Source organism: Crinia signifera, chromosome 8, assembly GCF_055691185.1.
Source record: "Crinia signifera chromosome 8, ASM5569118v1, whole genome shotgun sequence".
In the NCBI taxonomy this organism is placed as follows: Eukaryota; Metazoa; Chordata; class Amphibia; order Anura; family Myobatrachidae; genus Crinia; species Crinia signifera.
Genome location: NC_139224.1, coordinates 110,984,670 through 111,004,926, shown reverse-complemented (window position 1 = coordinate 111,004,926; position 20,257 = coordinate 110,984,670). Strand labels below are relative to the sequence as shown.

General features: G+C 47.1%; 1 protein-coding gene across 3 annotated transcripts in view; it reads right to left on the bottom strand.

The window, feature by feature from the left end:
* Positions 1–12,415: 12,415 nt before the first annotated feature.
* The window catches only part of LOC146026367 (flavin-containing monooxygenase 5-like), a 29,478-nt gene continuing 21,636 nt past the window's right edge, over positions 12,416–20,257 (bottom strand). For all 3 annotated transcript variants that reach the window (XM_083156980.1, XM_083156979.1, XM_083156981.1), the window contains exons 5-9: positions 19,912–20,054; positions 16,200–16,396; positions 14,419–14,774; positions 14,244–14,316; positions 12,416–12,847 (exon numbers count right to left, since the gene is read on the bottom strand). In XM_083156980.1, the coding sequence (XP_083013106.1) occupies positions 12,502–12,847; positions 14,244–14,316; positions 14,419–14,774; positions 16,200–16,396; positions 19,912–20,054 (1,115 nt within the window). In that variant the 3' untranslated portion in view covers positions 12,416–12,501. The remainder of the gene's footprint in view (positions 12,848–14,243; positions 14,317–14,418; positions 14,775–16,199; positions 16,397–19,911; positions 20,055–20,257) is intronic.

Sequence of the window (20,257 nt, the reverse complement as noted above, 5' to 3'; positions counted from 1 at the left end):
CCCCCCAGTATATCCTACAACACACAGTACTTCCCAGTTGGGGGGGCACTAGAAACTTTTTTGCATTGGGAGAAATATGTCTAGTTTACGCCACCATTCTATGTGACACTCACTTAGTCCTTCTGCTGCCCGCACTGCACCAGTGTGCCCTGGGCAACGCCCAGGCCCCAGCTAACTGGCCCAGGCCGTGGAAAGCAAGGCAGCTAGCAACAGCAGCTCAGGGAAGATTGAAAAAGTTGGGACAGTCTGTCAAAAGTAGACTGTAATTTATTATTTGGTGTTCAACGTCACTTCGCCCAGCCGGGGGCACAGCACCACTAGGCCTGCCCAGGCCATCGTCACCCACCTTGCCCGGGCCAGCCATCGCCCATGAAATTGCGAAGGAGCCACCGCCGCCCACACGGAACACAGCGCAGACTAAGTGCATGCAACCCCTGGCATCGAGCATTAAATACCTGGTATTGAGCAGGAAATCCGTTGCAATGAGCATGAAACCTGAAGTAACGAGCATGTAGGTAAGCCGAACTTATGTGGCATAAAATGTAATAGGCATTATGGCATGTGGTATTATATGTAATGGGCATAACGGAGTTTGGTATAACGTGTGATGGGCATTAAGGTTTTTGGTATAACGTGTATAACGTGTAACGGGCATTATGGTGTGTGCGCCATAATGTGTAATGGGCATAAGGATTGTGTCATATTCTGTAATGGGCATTACGGTGTATGTGCCATAATGTGTATTATGGTGTGTAGTATAATGTGTAATACCACGCACCTTTTTGATGCCACACCTCCTTTCCATTAGGCCACACCCTCTTTTTGACATGCAGCAGGTAGGCCTGTGTGCTAGAAATGCCAGGGCCAATTTTTGGTCCCAGTCCGGCCCTGCTTGTAAGGATCTTCCTTCGCCAGGCCCTTTCTTCAAGTTCAGTACTGTTTGCTTGCAACAGAGACTGCAGTTCAGTGTATACAGGGTGCGTAGCGCCACCTGGCGGACATCCGTGTTATATGTGCAGCAATCGTTCTCTCTTTAATGTCTTTTGGTGGAGTCAGTTATGACCGCTGCAGCTTGACCGATACATACTGAAGTGGTCATTGAGTATTTAAAGCAGGCATGTCCAACGTTGGCCCTCCAGATGTTGTGAAACTACACATCCCAGCATGCTTTGCCACAGTTTTGCTATTAGAGAATGCTAAAACTATTGCAAAGCATGCTGGGATGTGTAGTTTCACAACATCTGGAGGGCCAACGTTGGACATGCTTGATTTAAAGCTTTATAGTGAATGTTTACATGTTGCACCTTTTTATTGATGTTCGCATATGTGCGTGAACGCATTGCAGCGACTGGTCCAAGTATCTTCTTTAAAAAAATATTTGGTATATGGTTACTCCTTTGTGGGCCTCTCCTTAGGTGTCTCATTCCCTGCCATAGGCAGCGCCGGATTTCTTACTAGGCTCGTGAGGCACGGGCCTAGGGGCAGCACCTATCAAAGGGCGGCAGGCTGTCTGTGACCTGGCTGAGCGGGCAGCATCGAGTAAAAAAAAAGCCAATCAGGAGCGGGTTGCTACCGCCCTATCAGAATTCATGTTCCTCCCGGGCGGCAGGAACTGAAGTGTGATCAGCCAGCAGCACTGAATGTGGGGAAAAACGAATCACCACCAAGTGATGAAGGCGCTTGGCGGGTGGGTTGTTTTGTAGGCTACTCACACAGAGGGGAGGTTCAATCCCCTGGTATGGTGAATACGAGAGAGAGATGGGGGGGGGGGGGGGGGGTGGAGCGCCCAAAGAATTAGTATAAATACTGTAACAATCAATTATGTTTACAGTTAATAAAATAGATACATTTGAAATAAAATTGATCAATTGGGTATCGCAAAATATAAATTCATTTAATTATCACATCAAATAAGAATAATTATAAAAATAATCTATATAATAAGTTGAAGAGTCTGTGTGCGTGTGTGTGTGCGTGTCCGTCGCATTGCGGAAACACCGTGGCACTCAGAGACACCAAATTCGGCAACAAGATACCTCTAGACCTGGTGGTGTGCACCTCGAAGCCGTGTTGGGGACGTTTCACTTAGAAATTTAAAAAACACCAAGTTTTAATTTTCCTTCATTGATGTTTTGGGGAAAAGATCGACGATCTGGGAAACCGTTGACGAAGGAACAACCACACCTGATTTCATTGCTGCCATTGAGTATGAATGACACATTCTAACATTAGGTGAGCTGAAGGCTGATTAAGCATGAGGCAAGATAAGAGCCCTGACTTAGGGTCAGTAAAAGGTCAGGCAGTGAAAAAACTCTGTTCAGGTTTTTCTGCCTAGTGATAAGGTTGGCAGAAGTAGTTAGCCTATCAGGAGTTAAGGGGGAGGGTACATTTCAGCACTACTTAAGCTCTAGGGACCATGTGACCTCCACCTTCTTACCTTTGGAAGTGCTGGTATCCTGTGGGTCCTGCGCAGATCTGGTGAGTGTTTAATCTTCTTTACCTTCTTTGAATTCAAATATGCCTAGGCCACGTCGCTCTGCTCCCCCTCCCCGCCGTTTGGTGGACGCTGCCAGGCCCCTTGCGGGGTACAGGCGGCCCAGGGTGAGAGTGGTGAGCGCTGAGGGCAGTGCAGATGCCTTGCCTGCCCCCTTAGGGAACCCAGTTGACGGGTTAATTATGGTAGCGGTTCCCCCTTCCCTCTCTCCTGCCCCAGCAGCGTCTGAGGTGGCGGGGCCGGGTATTGATCAGGCTGGGAGCCTTGAGATCTCCCAGCCAGAGGCATTGGTGGCGAGTGGGTTGGAGATGGAGAGCTCCCCGGCGGGGAGCGTCTCCACTGCAGAGGCTCAGGACGCGGCGCTGACTAGCGCGCGGCCTGAGCTGACGGCGGGTGACGCGGCAATGACGATGCCGCCGACACCCGCTGACGGAGGTGCCGGACACGGAGCGCAAGCCTCGGCTCTGGTGAGCGCGAGGCCTGGCGCTCACACTGGCGCAGGTGCTGTGGTTATTGCGCAGGCCTCGGCTCTAGCGAGCGCGAGGCCTGGAGCTGGACATCAGGCGACGGGGACTTCCACTGTGCCGGCGGAGGCTCGGGGGTCCCCGGCGCTGCGGGGACACAGGCCTGAGCAGGGGGATGTGGGAAGTGCGCTGTCTTCCCTTGCGGGGAGCAGCGGAGGGTTGCGGGTGAGCACCGCATTGATAAGGGAGGAAGTGGGGGAGGCGAGTTTTCCTGAGGGGAGAGGAATGGCGGCGGATGGCCAGGCAGTTACAAGGCTGCCTGGAGAAAATATGAGCCCTGCAGGAGTAAATGTGTCTGCAGGTCCTACAAACGTTGGCCCTGCACCAGGGGGTTTGAGTTCTCTCAGACCCCAGTATATGGTGGGTATGGGGGGAAGTGGCTTGGCTCCCCCCAATTCTGGGGCTAGTCAGGGTTTTTTTTTTTTTTTTTGGTGAAGCTGGGCAAAGGCTTATGGGTTACAATCCCATGGCAGGGCAAGGGGGTGGTGCACCAGCGCCACCTACAGGTGCAGGGGTGGCAGGAAATGTTTTTTATTCTAGTAGCTCCATGGCCACTTCAGTACAAATGCAGGGATCTGCATCTAGTGGTTACCCGGGGTTTCACTCAGTGGGAGGGATTATGTCATCAGGAGCCTGGCAGGGGGCTCAGTCCCTCTCATTGCCACAGGGCCCCCCTATGTCGGGTTGGCAAGGGCAGTGGGCGCCCCATAGCTCCCCGTATTTTCAGTCCCCCATGGGGGGTGGCGGGCAAGGTGTGGTGTCCCAGGGAGCCACCTGGAGACCTGTTTTTTCCACGGGCTATGGGTCTCAGCAGGGTGTAGGGTATCAGTCGGGGACCTCGGGCCAACATATGTGGGGGCCCATGGTTCCGCATGGGTACAGATCACCCAGTTCAGCGGGCTATGTTTGGGAGCAAGGGGCAGGGTTTTCGGGGTATTGGCAGCATCAACTGGGGCAAGGTTATGGATTTTCTCCCGGGGCAGGTGCGGTTGGGTACACCCAGACCCCTCGGGGTTACCGGAACCCGCCAAGGTTTGTTATTCCACAGAGGGTTCCGCCTTCAGGTGTGGTTGAAGTGGTTCCCCCTGCCACGGCGGTAGCTCCGGCATCCGCTGGGGCCGGGGGGGATAGTGTTTTTTCTTCTCCCCCCCCCCCTCTCTTGTTGTGTCTTCACAGGCGAGTGCGGGTGCAGCTACAGCATCAGCATCCAGGAGAAGAAGTCGGGAGGTCAGGGTCGAGCAGAGGACAGCCCCTGAAACGTCTGCAGCAGTTTCCGGGTCGGCCGTTGCGGCTGACGAAGCTCCAGGGACATCGGGCACGGGTGAGTGTGTGGGTCATTCATCTTGTGATTCTACCGATAGCGACACCAGTAGTGTGGGGTCGGATTCCCCTCGGCGCCCGCGTAAGTTAGCCAGGATGATTGCGCGTCAGGTTGCTAAGGTTACTACAAAAGACAAGCCTGTGGGTTCAAGCGTTGCTCCTCCTCCTGCGGAGCCACCCCTGTTCACCGAAATGGTTCACTGTGCGAACACAGCGGTCACCAGGGGCATCCGTAAGAGGATGAGGGAAAAGATTAGAAAGGGGAAATATGTGGATATTTTTACACTGACTGATGATATGAAGCAGGCATTTGAGAAGGCGAAAAAGGCCGATGGAATAGGGGAGAATGCTTTTTGAAATTTTCACCAGTGGCTGAAAGGGTTTTTAGTTTTTGCAGCCTGTTATGCTGAGACAAGGGTAGCGGAATACCCCAATCTTATAAAATATTTGTTTTTGGTACACGAGATGTATTTGAAGACAAAGGGGTATTCCTGGCGGGAGTATGATGAAAAGTTTCGTCGCAAGCAGGACGGGAATGGGGTGTTGCCCATGGGGTTTAAGGACGTGGAGGTCTGGTTGGAGGTTACTCAGCAGACCAGGCCTTTGGGTGAAGCTTCGGGGAAAAAGGTGGCGGTGGCGCCAGCTCAATCCCCCAAGGTAGCGGGCAAGGGCAAGTGTTTCGCATATAATGAGGGAAAATGCAACAGGGGGGCGAATTGTCGTTTTCGCCACTCCTGCAGAGTGTGCGGGTCCAGTAACCCAGCAAAGGATTGCACCGCAGCCCCATCTTCCAAGGCAGGTGATGCCAGCGATGCCGCTGGAAGTCACAAGTAAGGCCCCTTCGCCTATAGTGGTGGCAGAGTTAGGCAGGTGGCTTAGGAGCTACCCAGATAGGGAGGCTGCCAGTTTTTTGTTGAATGGTTTTCGCTCGGGTTTTCAGTTGCCGATAGAAGGTTCTGTGCATGTTGTTTCGGTTAGGAACTTTAAATCGGCCAGGGATTTTCCTCTCATTGTCCGCCAGAAAGTGGACGCGGAAATAGCATTAGGGCGTATGTGCGGTCCATATGCGGTACCGCCAATACAGGGTTTATGTATTTCTCCGGTAGGTGTTGTACCCAAGAGTACCCCGGGAAAGTTTAGGTTGATCCAACACCTATCTCACCCTCAAGGTGGGTCAGTTAATGATGCCATACCGGAGGAACTGTGCAGGGTTAGGTACCAGCTGTTCGAGGAGGCCTTGGAGTTAGTGAGAGGCTGTGGCCGCAATGCGTTGTTAGCAAAGGTAGATGTTGAGGCCGCTTTTCAGTTGTTACCAATACACCCGGATTCCTTGCGGTTCCTGGGTTTCAAGTTGGGTAGCGAGTTTTTTGTGGATAGATGTCTACCTATGGGGTGCTCGGTTTCTTGTGCGTATTTTGAGAGGTTTAGTTGTTTTTTGCATTGGTGCATTCAGTCGGCTTCAGGGCATCAGGGTATTGCTCATTACCTGGATGATTTCCTTTTTGTGGGTCAAGGCGGGAGCAAAGTTTGCCAGAGGTTATTGGAGGTTACTGAGAGGGTTTTTGGAGCATTAGGGGTTCCCATAGCGGAAGGGAAAACAGATGGTCCAACCCATTGCCTAAGCTATCTGGGAATCGAAATTGATTCCCAGGCGGGATGCTGCCGTCTCCCGGCGGACAAGGTTCAGAAGCTGTTGGGTCTCATTGAAGACGGCCTGTGTAAGCGGAAAGTGCGGTTAAAGCAGGTGCAGTCGTTATTGGGATCTTTCAATTTTGCGTGCAGGATCATACCAATGGGACGTGTTTTTTGTCGCAAATTGGAACGCGCAACAGCTGGTGTGGCGCGGCTCCATCATTCAGTTTATCTTTCAAGGGAAATCAGGGAGGATTTAAAGGTTTGGGCTTCGTTTTTGGTTTCTTTTAACAGGGTAGTTTTGTGGCCTGCCCCTCCTTGTTACAACAGTGCGTTGCAGTTGTTTACGGATGCGTAGGGTAGTTGTGGGTTTGGAGCATTTTTCAGGTTGGAGTGGTGTGTTTCGGGCTGGCCAAAGTCCTGGGTGGATAGGGGCTTTACCAGGAACCTGTTGTTATTGGAATTGTTTCCTATTGTGGTGTCTCTGGTGTTGTGGGCCCGCGATTTGGCTGATAGGCAGGTGGTTTTTAGGTGCGACAACATGGGGGTAGTGCACGCGATTAATAATCAGAGGAGTTCATGCCCGTTCACCTTGCGGCTGCTCAGGCATCTAGTATTGCAGTGTTTGCGTTTTAATATTCATTTCTCTGCCAGCCATGTGCCGGGCATAGATAATAACATTGCGGATGCATTGTCCCGTTTCCAATGGGAGAGGTTCCGGGAATTGGTACCCGGGGCGTCTCCAGTGGGTTTGACATGCCCGCCTTATGTCTGGCAGATCATCGAACCGGGTTAGGGGGCCATGTCGATTGCCCTTGCGGGCATAGCCTTTCATTCTAGGCTGCGGGGTCAGGAGGACCCCACTCGGTCCTTTGTGTTGGCTAAGGCCATGAAAGGGTGGGCCAGGGCCAACCCGGCACCAAAGGACGCAAGGCGTCCCATTGATTTGGCACTGCTGAAAGATCTGGTTAAGGTATTAGCGGATGTTGGGGAATCTCCATTTGAGGTGCTGTTTTTCAGGACCGGTTTTGTGTTTGCATTTTTTCGGGGCACTTAGAGTAAGCGAATTGGTGGCTAAGAACAAAGCGGGCAAAGAGGCAGGTTTGCTGGTGGGCAACGTCCAAATAGGTAGAGGCAGCATTGTTATACAGGTTGGTTAAGTCCAAAACAGATCAACTGGGGAAGGGGCGCTGGATCACACTGCAGGCGCAAAGCGTTAAAGATATCTGCCCGCTCAGCTTGGCGCAAGCTTATTTAGGAATCCGCCCTGCGGGGATTCAAGGGCAGTTTTTGTTGCATCCAGATGGGAGTTCAATGTCAAAGTTTCAATTTGCTGCAGTTTTAAAGCAGTGTTTAGAGGTGCTGGGACTAAGGCCCCAGGAGTATGGGACCCATTCCTTTCGGATTGGGTCGGCTACACAGGCGGCGGCGTCCGGATCGTCGGTAAGTGAGATCCGGGCGCTAGGCCGGTGGAAGTCAAATGCATACAAGTCTTATGTTCGTTTAGATAAGTTGTAGATGCGCCTGTTGCGCCAACCCTAAAACGAAGTTTACTGTCGGTTTTGGAACGGCAGCGTTCCGGAATCGATGGTGTGAAGGTTGCTTTTACTTTTTCCTCCACGGGGGCCTTAATTCAATTGGCAAAACTGGTCCACGGGAGGTTTTTTAAGTTTTCTCCTTCACATGGGTTGATTATGTATCAAGTTGTGTTTTAAGATTAAGATACTGATGTTAGGGAATCTCCTTAATTTTTCAGTTTCAACGGATTCATCAGGACAAATATGGCTCATCGGCCATTCTTTTATTTATTGGGCCGGTAGGCATCCAATGGCGAGAAGGTCACATGATTATCTTGGTGATAGGCAGGTCAGGTGGATAGGAGTCCGGGGTCTGCGTTGGGTCAAGTTCCTGAAAGTGCTCATGAGGCATGAGAGGAGCTGGGGCAGGCCTGAGTGGCTGGTTATTCATCTCGGTGGTAATGATCTGGGTATTACCAAAGGGATTGACTTGATTCTAAGTATCAAGTCGGATCTGGTAGCGTTGAGGGCACACTGGCCTAATGTTAAGGTGGTGTGGTCGGAGATAATTCCCAGGTTTCATTGGCGGGGTGCAGTTAGGATCTCCGCCATTGAAAAGGCTCGCAAGAAGGTGAACTCCGCAATAGGAGTTTTTGTGAGAGCCATGGGGGGAATTGTCGTCAAACATCCTTCACTGGTTCTGGACAGTGTGAGGTTTTATCGTGAGGATGGGGTGCATCTTTCCCCTGCGGGAAATTGCATCTTCTTGGAGGATATTTTTAGAGTTTGGGCATGAGTATTCGGGTTAATGGCCTTTTCGGGTTCTTTTCTGGGGATGGCGGTGGAGGTTGCCTTGAGGCAACCTTGTTGTGGCGGAAAGTCGCTACCAGCCAGCGGTCAAAGGGGGGCATAAGCGGTCATCGTGGGACACCACCCCTTTCGTAGGACGGCGAGTGGTCCTCGCCATGCGGGTGGACAAGGGGCGTTCCCTTGCGGGACCGCCCATTTTTTGCTCTGCCAGGTTAAGGGGTGGTGGGATCCTCACGATGCAGGTTGTGCCAGTTAGGAGGCGGTGGTGAACCCCTCCTTAAGTTTAAGTCACGTGTTTCAAGTTGACTGGGCTGGCGTGTGGTAGCGACTAAGAATTTTTGCCATCCTCCATCTTTAGTTTAACGTTAGGGACTTGATCTTTATGATCCCAAAAATTCCAAATTTAAAATTCTAGTTTAGCTTAACAAGGTCGTCAATAAATAATTCCTTTGACCTTTTTAAACGTAATTCTGGTGTCTGAGTCTTTATTTTGTCTGCGTGATTTATTTGAGTCAGTCTCAATTATTTTTAGTTAGAGGTTTTGCACTTATGGTTAAGTAAAGGTTAATTAAGTCATGGGCTACTTAGGGGAGCTGAAGGCTGATTAAGCATGAGGCAAGATAAGAGCCCTGACTTAGGGTCAGTAAAAGGTCAGGCAGTGAAAAAACTCTGTTCAGGTTTTTCTGCCTAGTGATAAGGTTGGCAGAAGTAGTTAGCCTATCAGGAGTTAAGGGGGAGGGTACATTTCAGCACTACTTAAGCTCTAGGGACCATGTGACCTCCACCTTCTTACCTTTGGAAGCCCTCCCGCCCTCCCTATTTTAGCATTCAACGTTGGGATGGTTATCCCTCAGAGTGCTGGTACGCTTGGTCTTTTTAAGCAATTTTTTGTGGTGGCTTTTCAGCCAAAATGGCGGAAAGTCGCTACCAGCCAGCGGTCAAAGGGGGGCATAAGCGGTCATCGTAGGACACCACCCCTTTCGTAGGATGGCGAGTGGTCCTCGCCATGCGGGTGGACAAGGGGCGTTCCCTTGCGGGACCGCCCATTTTTTGCTCTGCCAGGTTAAGGGGTGGTGGGATCCTCACGATGCAGGTTGTGCCAGTTAGGAGGCGGTGGTGAACCCCTCCTTAAGTTTAAGTCACGTGTTTCAAGTTGACTGGGCTGGCGTGTGGTAGCGACTAAGAATTTTTGCCATCCTCCATCTTTAGTTTAACGTTAGGGACTTGATCTTTATGATCCCAAAAATTCCAAATTTAAAATTCTAGTTTAGCTTAACAAGGTCGTCAATAAATAATTCCTTTGACCTTTTTAGACGTAATTCTGGTGTCTGAGTCTTTATTTTGTCTGCGTGATTTATTTGAGTCAGTCTCAATTATTTTTAGTTAGAGGTTTTGCACTTATGGTTAAGTAAAGGTTAATTAAGTCATGGGCTACTTATGGTGTTGACTTTAAACAATTAGGAAATAATTGAGGATATACATAGACCACACATAACACACACACACACGTACACATTGTACACGCACACACACACACACAGTACACCACATACGCACACATAGCACACAACACACACATTTATACGTAGAGCACCTCACACACTTACAAATTGTACAGATACACACACACAAAACACACCACATGCAGTACAATACAAATCCATACACACTACAACACACACCCAAAAACAGTACAACAAACACACAGAACACACACACTTAAACATTGCCAGGGTACGCACAGCACACTATACACACATACATACGTAGCACACCTCACAAACTTACACTTTCGGCAGATACACACAACACAACACACACACATAACACACCACTCACAGTACAACACACACCCACATTCACTACACCACACACCCAAAAACAGTACAATACACAGAACACACACACTTAAACATTGCACAGATACACACAGCACACTACACACAAACAGATTTATACATAGCACACCTTACACACTTACATATAGGGCAGATATACACAACACACACACATAACATACCTCTAACAGCACAACACACACCCAAATTCACCACACACACCCAAAAAACAGTACAACACACACAAAACACACACTTAAACATTGCACAGATACACAAAGACACAACACACACATACTGTATATACAGTACATAGCACACTGTATATACATACACTGCACTCACCCTGTTAGTCAGTTGGATATCAGGCACTGCTTTGCCTTAAGGGTTTCCCAGACTCTTTTGGTTCATAGATAATGTTTGGTCGATGGGCATGAGCGCTGCATGCATTTGTTTGAATGTTATGAGTGTAAGAAGTTGAAGAATCAGACTGAGATTAATATTTGTCACGTTATAGTGTACAATTTACTCAATAAATCGTGAAAAAAAATATGTGTACATAGAAGTACAATCAAGAAATGAAAGTAGGATTAAAAATTAAATTCTTATTCAAACTGATAATTGTTTGGATGGCGGTGGGTTGCGAAACAAATCTATAGGTGAAGGGGGTATGGATATTGTGGGCATAATTGGTGTTTGGTACACCTACAGGGGGTCTCCAGTTGATGAGAAATTTTCTCTACAGTGTCATCGTAGGGGGATTTCCAATTGGGGTTCAGGTGGTCTTTAAGGACCCCTTTACAATCCCGTTGGTCTCTTCTCCTGGAGCCTACGGTCTCCCTCAGTGATTGACTATCATTAAGGGAGACCGTAAGCTCAAGGAGATGAGACCTACAGGATTGTAAAGGTTCCCTAAAAGACCACCTGGACCCCAATTGGGAATCCCCCTATGGTGACACTGTGACTGTGACACTGTAGTGAAAATCCCATCAATTGAGGGCCCCCTGTAAGTGTAACAAACACCAATTATGCCCACAATATCCATACCCCCACCTATAGATTTGTTTCACAACCCACCCCATCCAAACAATTATCAGTTTGAATGAGAACTTATTTTTTAATCCTACTTTCATTTCTTGACTGTACTTCTATGTACACTTATATTTTTTTCACGATTTATTGAGTAAATTGTACACTTTGTAACACGGCAATTCTTTTTCTCAGTCGTATTCTTCAACTTCTTACACTCAAACCTTATCAATGCACCCATTGATGATTGTGATGGCTGGATCAGTGGATTGGCCCGGCGGGTGTAGGGAAGAATTTGGCCCATTGCACCCATTCCCAGTGGTGCATTACAGTGGTCACGTCATGACATCATGTGGCCAGGCCCACGGACCTGCTCCCACACTCAGGGGCTGCCCCACTGTTTGGTAGAGATGCCCGGTGCATGTGCTTTACAGATCCCCAGACCTCAGAGACTGCTGCAGCAGGTTCGGTGAGGGGAGTGGCAGGGAGCAGTGAATTTTTAATTAATTATGGCGCGGTAAGTAACGCCCACCCTGTCTCCACGCACTCAGTGCCTGTAATTACACACCCTAGAAACTGTACCATTGAAAGTATAGAAATGGAGGTGTGGCCACGTCCCTTTCTGATTTTGTACCGATTTCTGACCCTCAGATGTTGGAGGATATGTCATACAGTAGGTGCTAAATCTCAGGAGTGGATGTGGAATTCATCAACACATACAAGTTATCAACTCAGGAGCGTTGTGTTTCAAACAACACCACCACACCTGATTGCATTGCCGTCATTGAGTATCAATGCAAACACATTCTAACATTATGGTGGAATCTATAGCAAATTACAATCTTAGGTATTTGGCACAGCATACTGTAAGATGACATTTTTCAGCAATTTTGGAAATAAAGAAACCCCAAGGTTTTCCCGGGCAACGCCGGGTGGTTTAGCTAGTTATTAATATGCCACTGAGCAGTGGAGCAGGAGTGTTTGTTAGACAAAGGGGTTACTGTATCCGAATTCCCCTCACTGCACACTAATGCTGGATTTTTATCTACCTGTGGTCTGCTCAACTTGTACTACCAATCGATTTAATGGTGCGGCTACTTTGCACTCCAGCTATATACATCTATGTGAACTACTTTGTTTCAGAAGGTAACTGATCTTATTTAATACATTTTATTATCTGTGACACTGTATTCTGTTTTAATCTCTCATATGCATGAGTAATATATGTATTTGAAACAGAGTGCTACAAAATAGAAGTAATTTGTTTTAATTCTATGTCATGGCTTGGCACCATTGGTTATTGCTCACTCACACTCTCTCTCTCTCAGGATTTCAATTTACATAGAGGAATATAAAGCAGCAAAAAGAATCAGTATGCCAAAGATCTTTACAGCAAAAGGGAAGAAACTGTGAGCAGAGTCATTGTTCAGGACACGGGTCTTTGTTGGCTTGATGATACGGTCATGTTGAGTTAAAATAGCTTTCCGGGCATCCTTCCACTGCCCCGGTCCGCACAGGCGATACTGGTAAGGTGAGCATGGGCCAAAGAACATCTCCCAGGCCAGCTTTGGATCTGATAGTAAGAACTGCATAATATTAGGCTTGCAGCCTATCTCCTCTGCGAGTTGATCCATGTATAGCACATAATCCACTTGTATGGTATGACGATCACTTTTGACATACCTGAAGAAAGGTAGAGTGGATATCATTGTGAGTAGAGTGTTTTGAATATAAAAATGTATTTCAAATGGTGAGGTAAACATCACAGAACAAGTTTAAGGTTTTTCAAAGCTTGAAGAGAGATAAAGTTGTGCCACATCTGCTGCTAACTGCCATGTTACAGGGAAATAAGCTCAGCATCACATTACCAATGTTGGAATCCCTACTACCACCAGGAGACCACCACCGGAATTCAGACATTGATTAGGATGGGAGCATAGGAATTCTGGCTGTTGGCATCCTGAAACTAGGTATATGGGGGGGGGGGGGGAGGGGGACACATACACACACATGGGGTCCAGGGGGGGTGTTTAAGCTGAACCACTGGGGGGACTTAGGGTTAGGTTGCAGGCCCCTGCTAGGGTTAAGCTGCAGGGTGGGGGTATGGTTAGGTTTAGGCAGCGGGGCTCAGTGGTTAAGGTTAAGCACTAGCAGGTAGAGTAGGGCTGCGTGAGGAGAGTTTAGCGGTGGGGAGGGGGGTTAAGTTTATGAGCGGGAGGCAAGTATGCTTACCTGACCACTGTAGGGATTCCTTCCATCAGGATGCTGGTGTCAGTATTCTGACCACTAGTCATCCGTATGCAGTGCTATTTTTGTAGGAAAATAGGTTCAGGAACTATGGGCGGGGCAGAAGTAGGTGTTGGTGTGGGTGGAGCTATCAAAGGGGCAGGGCATCAACTGTTGCATAAACCTTTTTTGTTTACACATAATGCCCTCAGCAGTGCCATAGATACACAATGATCTCAGCAGTGCCATACATATACATTATGCCACCTGTAATGCCATATACTGTATACACATGCCACCAGCAGTGCCAGTTACACAATGCCCCAAATACCTGCAGTAATGCCAGAAACACAATGTCCCCCAGCAGTGCCAGATAAACAATGCCCCCTAGCTATTGGTAGAAGTCTAAAAACATACTCAACTGCACTGTGTGTGTGCGCCGAAGGCGCGCAACAAAAAGATTTGTGTGGCAACATGCCACATGAGGTGCGGCCAATGAAAATGGGGGGGGGGGGTGGTACACATATGCACCCAATAGTGCAGTGCCAGATACACATATACACCCAATAGTGCCAGATACACATATGCTCCCACGGTACCAGAAACAGGAATGCCCCCACAGTGCCAGAGTGCCAGGTATACCCCCACAGTGCCAGGTATGCCCCCACAATTCCAAAGTCTAAAGTTTATTCAAAAAGTCAAAGCTAAGAATAATTCTTCAGGAAGTAGTGCTTGTTTGGGCAATAAATTATTACTACATACAAAGATTCCTGAGACCTCTTAGCCCAGAAAAAGCTGCTGTTTTTAATATAGGAACTGCTACTACCATATAGTTCTATTCAAAAAGACCAACCTTTTCTGATTTTTTTCTTTTCTCTTGCATATTTCCATCTTCATTTCATTCATGGAAGGTAACTGACTCAGACCTGCAAATACCAAATGCAGAAAATATATAGGTTATCCATGATGATGTGAGCTAAGATGATAAAATTACACAAAATATTAAAATTAAATAAATAAATGTAAACCTTTGAAGACTCTTGTGGCCCAGCGACATTGCATCTCAGAAATAGGCATTATAGCACCAATAGGTTGGATGTAGCCAATGCAAGCTAACGTATGTCTTTCCAGATGTGGAGGAAATATCATTTTATATAAGGGCACTTCATTATTTTCCACCTTCATGATAGAATCATCAAAGAAGGGGAATGAAAAATGATATCCTGTGGCAAAAATGACAACGTCAATGTCTTTCTCAACTGTGCCATCCTCAAATATTGCATCGGTCTCTGTAAACTGTTTCACATTAGTCTTCATAGTAACTTTGCCGGCGATAATGCGGTTGGGGAGATCATCACTAACTGTGGGATGCTGGCTGAGGAACCTGTAGGAATGTATGAGCAGAGACATAATCTATAAGTATTCCATAAGGAAAAAAACGCAATGACCAATTCAATTTAAATTCAAATTGGTATCCTGCAATGATTAATTGGAATCTATAACAGTGTGAGGGAATACTCTGGATCTAGTCCTCTGAAATATTGCTGATTGGATTTATTATTTAGCATTTTTATGGTGAGCAACAAGATTAGGGGTTAAGAATCCCCGAAATATTTGCATCCATGTGACGGCTGCATGAATGGTTAGCATTACTGACTTACAGCAGTTCATGGGAAAAATGGGAATTGGTAATGTTCACACACCCCCTTCGCAGCCTGGGTGTTGACGAAGTTGTGGTGTTGGGGTCCTTCTGTCCTCTGGTTACTCCTACCAACTCATAACCTCAAAACATATAGTACCTTACATTCTCTACATTTGAGTTCCATGCCATATACAGTACTTGTTTTAACCTGTTCACCTTTGAATAGCTGTCATTTATGCCACTGTGTTTATTGGATATAGAAAGATTTTTTATTATATATCTCTACACACACACATACAATAATATAATTATTAAGCTGCATAAGGTACATTCTACAAGTGCCGAGGCTTAGACTGCAGGACACTCTGATAGCCATTGCATTGACTGCTGGTATGCCAGATGAGTTGTGACAAACACGGAGCACACAGATAGATAAGCCTTCCACTGTGCCATACTTGCCTACTTTTAAAGTCTCCATGGGAGAGTCTATGGGAGAAGCTGGGAGAGGTGTCTGTCAGCAGCACTATTTACGGGTCTTCTATGAGGATGCGGGGCTAATATGGCGCAATTTGAATATTTAGCCTCGGACAGCCACGAATCGCGGAAATTTAATCGCTGCCACCAGGGAGATGCAGGGGATCCTGCAATATCCAGGAGGGTTGCCCACCTTTACGTGGTCCGGGAGGGGGATCCAATTTTTGGAAGCCTCCTGGCCATTCCGGGAGGGTAGGCAACCCTGCACTGTGCTGTGTCCACCATGTTTGATGCACACTGCTGAGGAGGAGACCGGGCGTCTCAGATGATGGGAAGGGCTCAGTCCGAATGTCAAATGCATGCAGGCTGTAACAGGGAAAATAATTTCCTGTCTACAGCAGAAAGGAGTCAGTGGCGGGCCCCTCCTCCCAGGACTGCATTCCCTGCAGTTCTCCTTGATGGCGGACCTGTATTTGTATGTATATAAATGGGAATGTAAATGGGAATATAGATAGTAGGGTCCGGGCAGGGATTGCTGTGAATGGGGAAATAGTCTCTGTAAAGTGTTGCAGAATATGTGTGCACTATATAAATAACAGGTAATAAAAAAGTGAAATTTTGCAGCATTACAAATTTTCTTTGGAACACAAGTGTGCTATAATTCCAAATTTAGAAGAAAGGAAACCTCTGCACCTGTGCTGTGGTTTTAGACCAAAGTTTTCATGGTTAACCCTGGAGTTCAATTTGTGCTCTAGATAGTTGTTTGCCAGAGTTGGGAATGCATCTTGAAAAATGCTGAAGAAACGATTGAAGAGGACAATATCCAATGGATAGCCCTGGTCACCAACACGGTTTAGTAGCCACGTTCCTCTCCTGGTGCTCAGAAAAACCTGAAAAATAGCAGCAGACAAGACCAGTGGTGAGTATCGCCAGGATATCAGTTTGCAGATTCCATTATTGATTTTCTGACACAGACAGAAATTCGGTAGGGGGGTGGGGGATTTATTAAACTCTATAAAGAAGACATGTGAGGGCAGTGTAGCCAGAGGGGGAGTTGGAAGAGCCCAGGTCCCACTACTCCACCCCCTTTCCCATTGTAGACAGTGGCAGTGGGTATAGAAAGGACCAAAGCCTCTCTCCAGCACTGAATTGAGAGGCAGATGCAGAAAGAATGTCCTATCTCTCTCTCTCTCTGCATAATTTCCATCACCCCTCTTCCTGGCAGCCATCCCCTGCACTTCAGCTACTCACACAGTAGCTGCCAGGTTGCCGAAACTGAGGGACTTGTACGGATGTTGAAGACTAAGCCAATCATATAACAGAAGAGGCAAGTGAAGCTGTACTACTCATGGCCATGAGATGTCTATAGTGGGGATTCCCAATCGATGTTGGCATTCAGGCGCCAGTCTTCTGGCCCCTATTCAAGCTGCCGGCTTCTGTATTTTGGCTGCCGGCATCCCGACTGACGGAATGCTAAGCTCATCATCCCTCAACCACCTCTTGTAGTGGTGCGTAGCTGATCTATTAAAAACACAGTCTGCCAGTGGGGAATGCAGTGGGGGGTTCTGAGTGCCCAGAAACCCCCCTGACACACCAGATTTTTTCCATTAAATGCAGCCCCCACAGCGAACTGCGATTAAGCCACGCCCCTCAGATATTGGCTCCACCACACTATTCAAACACCCGCAAATCACGGTAAATACAGATGAAAATAAATACTTCATCCATGTTTTCTTGCTGTGTCCACACAGCTACTGCTGCGTCCCTCCTCCTTTCTCCAAGTACCCAATGCTGCTACTGCTGCGTCCCTCCTGCTCTCTCCAAGTATCAAACGCTGCTGTTGCGGTGTCCCGTCTCCCTTTCTCCAAGTACCCAACGCTGCTGCCTGTGCAGGTAAAACCTGCAGCATAATTTTAAACATATATACATATGTATAATACCACCCAGCCAATTTACTGGGGCCAATGTTATTACCCTGAAATCAGTCAAAGGCTGTCTAAATAATTATGTTACTCTGAAATATGTTAGAGGCTGTCCTAATAGAGCATTACTTGCTATTTATATTTCACACTTTTTTGCTGTTAATAATCTGAAATGTGTCATAGCCTATTTACCTATAAATTGGTTCCATGTTAACATTGTAGGCTAATCTTGGGAAGCAAGCGACCCCCCTTTTCTTCTCCCTGTTGGTTGAACTTGATTTTACAAACTTTTATGAAAAACTGGTATGTAGAACCATCCGCCAAATGTTCTGTGCCAAATTAGTCCTCCCCCCACCCTGCTCCTTGTCTCATGTCATTATGCAAATTTATTTTAGATGCGGCATAATTGCACACTCTAGTAGGACACGTCTGAGGTCCTTTTTGTACCAAGTGGAAGTCGATCCATGTGTTAAAATTACATTATTCATTGGTATGTACGTTTTCTCAATATCTTGGCACTATCCATATTCTATAGATAGAAGCTAACTTATACCTCCATTCTCCTTCACCACCTAGACAGTCACCCCTGATGAAGTCAGTGTGACGAAACGCGTTGGGTGTTTCAATGTACCGTGTGAAAATGACTCAAACTTCAAACAAAGAATTTTTATCTTTTTTTTATTATGTATTAAATCACTGAAAATTGTGATAAGTGTCATTACATTTTTTGTACATTGTCTGTACATTGGTGGTGGAAAGTTAAGATATTGGCACACTCTGTCCTTTGTATCTATCCATTCCCACTCTTCCCCTACTAACAGAGGGGACATAACAGAGTTGCTGCCCAGATAACTTATCTGAAAACAGCGCATTGAAGGGGTACCCTCTTTTTTCTATATATACATATGTATACATATACATAATTCGTTCAGCAGGTCTGAATCAGGCCCTATATACATTGTTTAGCAGACCATAGGCCAGATGCACTAAGCTTCAAAAGTGATAAAATGGAGAGTGAAAAACAACCAACCAATGAGCTCCTAACTACCATGTCACAGACTGTTTGAACAATGTCAGGCAGGAGCTGATTGGTTGGTTGTTTATCACTCTCCATTTTATCACTTTTGAATCTTAGTGCATCCGGCCACATGTACTGTATATAACAGTAGTCTAAACTGCCATGCTTCGCTCCACCCCTCTCTGGAAAACCCCCCTGACAAATCCTACGTTTGCCCCTTGTCTGCATCCATTCTGTGGAATGCCTTTTCTTATACAATAAGCATTTCCTCCTTGCTACCAAACCTTCTGCCATTCCCTAAAACGTCACCCCCTTAGAGAAACTTATGATCCAAAGCCATCTTTTTTAACCTCCTTACACTATTCTGGCTTTTACCACCAATCTACAGTCCAGGTAATAAACACATGAGTGGCCATCAGCTGCACATGTGCAGCAATTCCTGATCCACAAGGCAGCATTGCAAAGCATCGCAGATCTTCCATTATGCGTAAAGGGTAACTACTAGTGAGAAGTATGCAGGGTGATGCCATCTCAATAGATCAAATGTCGCAGTCACCAATGCAGGCTATGGGGTCGCAGAAACCATCAGGTGAAAAAACGGCAGGAATAATCAGTATTAATCCTCCTTTCAATGAGAAGAAAGCAGGAAGGAGACATGGATGGGTGCTGGATTACTGCCCGACAGTCAGGATTCCAACTGTCAGTACCCAGAAATATGGAATTCTGACTGATTAAATGCCTGACAGTCGGGATCCCAACTGGCAGGGGCTATTCTCCCTTGTGGGGGCCCACGACCCCCATACCGGGAGAATAGAGAACCGGGAGAATAGAATCTGTGGCGAGTGAAGTGAGCCACGGAGCACCGGCAGTTGGGATACTGACTCCGATGTCGGGATACTGACTCCGATGTCGGGATACTAACTGTCGGGATCCCGATTGTCGAACCACCATACCACACCCAAAATGCATACCTCCCAACTGTCCCGCTAAATGCAGGAACGTCCCGATTTTTGGGGACGTCCCCGCATCCCTCCCGCGGCCATCGGTGTCCCGCTGCGCGGGGGGGGGGGCAGTTGGGAGTTCCCCCCAATCTGACCGAATAGACGCTGTGCGCATGCACCCTCATTTGCATAGACCACGCCCCCTTTTCAGGTGTCCCTATTCTACAATGAAGAAAGTTGGGAGGTATGGAAATGGATATTGAGGCACTTAAGCGCCTACAGAGCTGGCTCCTATGATTTGACCTATTGCATATGTGACTGACTAAAAAAACCACAGCTTGAGAATACATACATGAGGCGCATTCATGTGCCGTAAGTCATATACTGTAGAAGGCCTTTGCTGCAAACTACAACAGCACCAACGATATAACTCCAATCACATAATATGTTCTTGAATATTTTGGCTCAAACAGTGTCATTGTAATCCCTTTAGCAGTAATAATATTGGTAACTTGAATACGCACCTGTTTAGCCACAGAGCTAAGCTCCACAACCAGATCCACTGCTGTGTTTCCAATACCAACCACTACGACTCTTTTGTCCCTGAAAGGTTCTGCCGATTTGTAGTCACGGCTGTGAATATACTTGCCTTTGAAATTGTCAATGCCTGTGAACACCAACAGATAACAGCAATAAAACAACAGGAAAAACAACGCAGTGGCTAGGATAGACATGGAGTGACTTAAACTTAATAGCTGGGTGTGGCCAGGATTAGCATGTGACACGGATAGCCTATGGCTGTGGCTCTTGGCTTGTTAGCATCTGGATAATACATCAGGAGAGGGGAGGAGTCTCCCTCTTCTCCTGAAA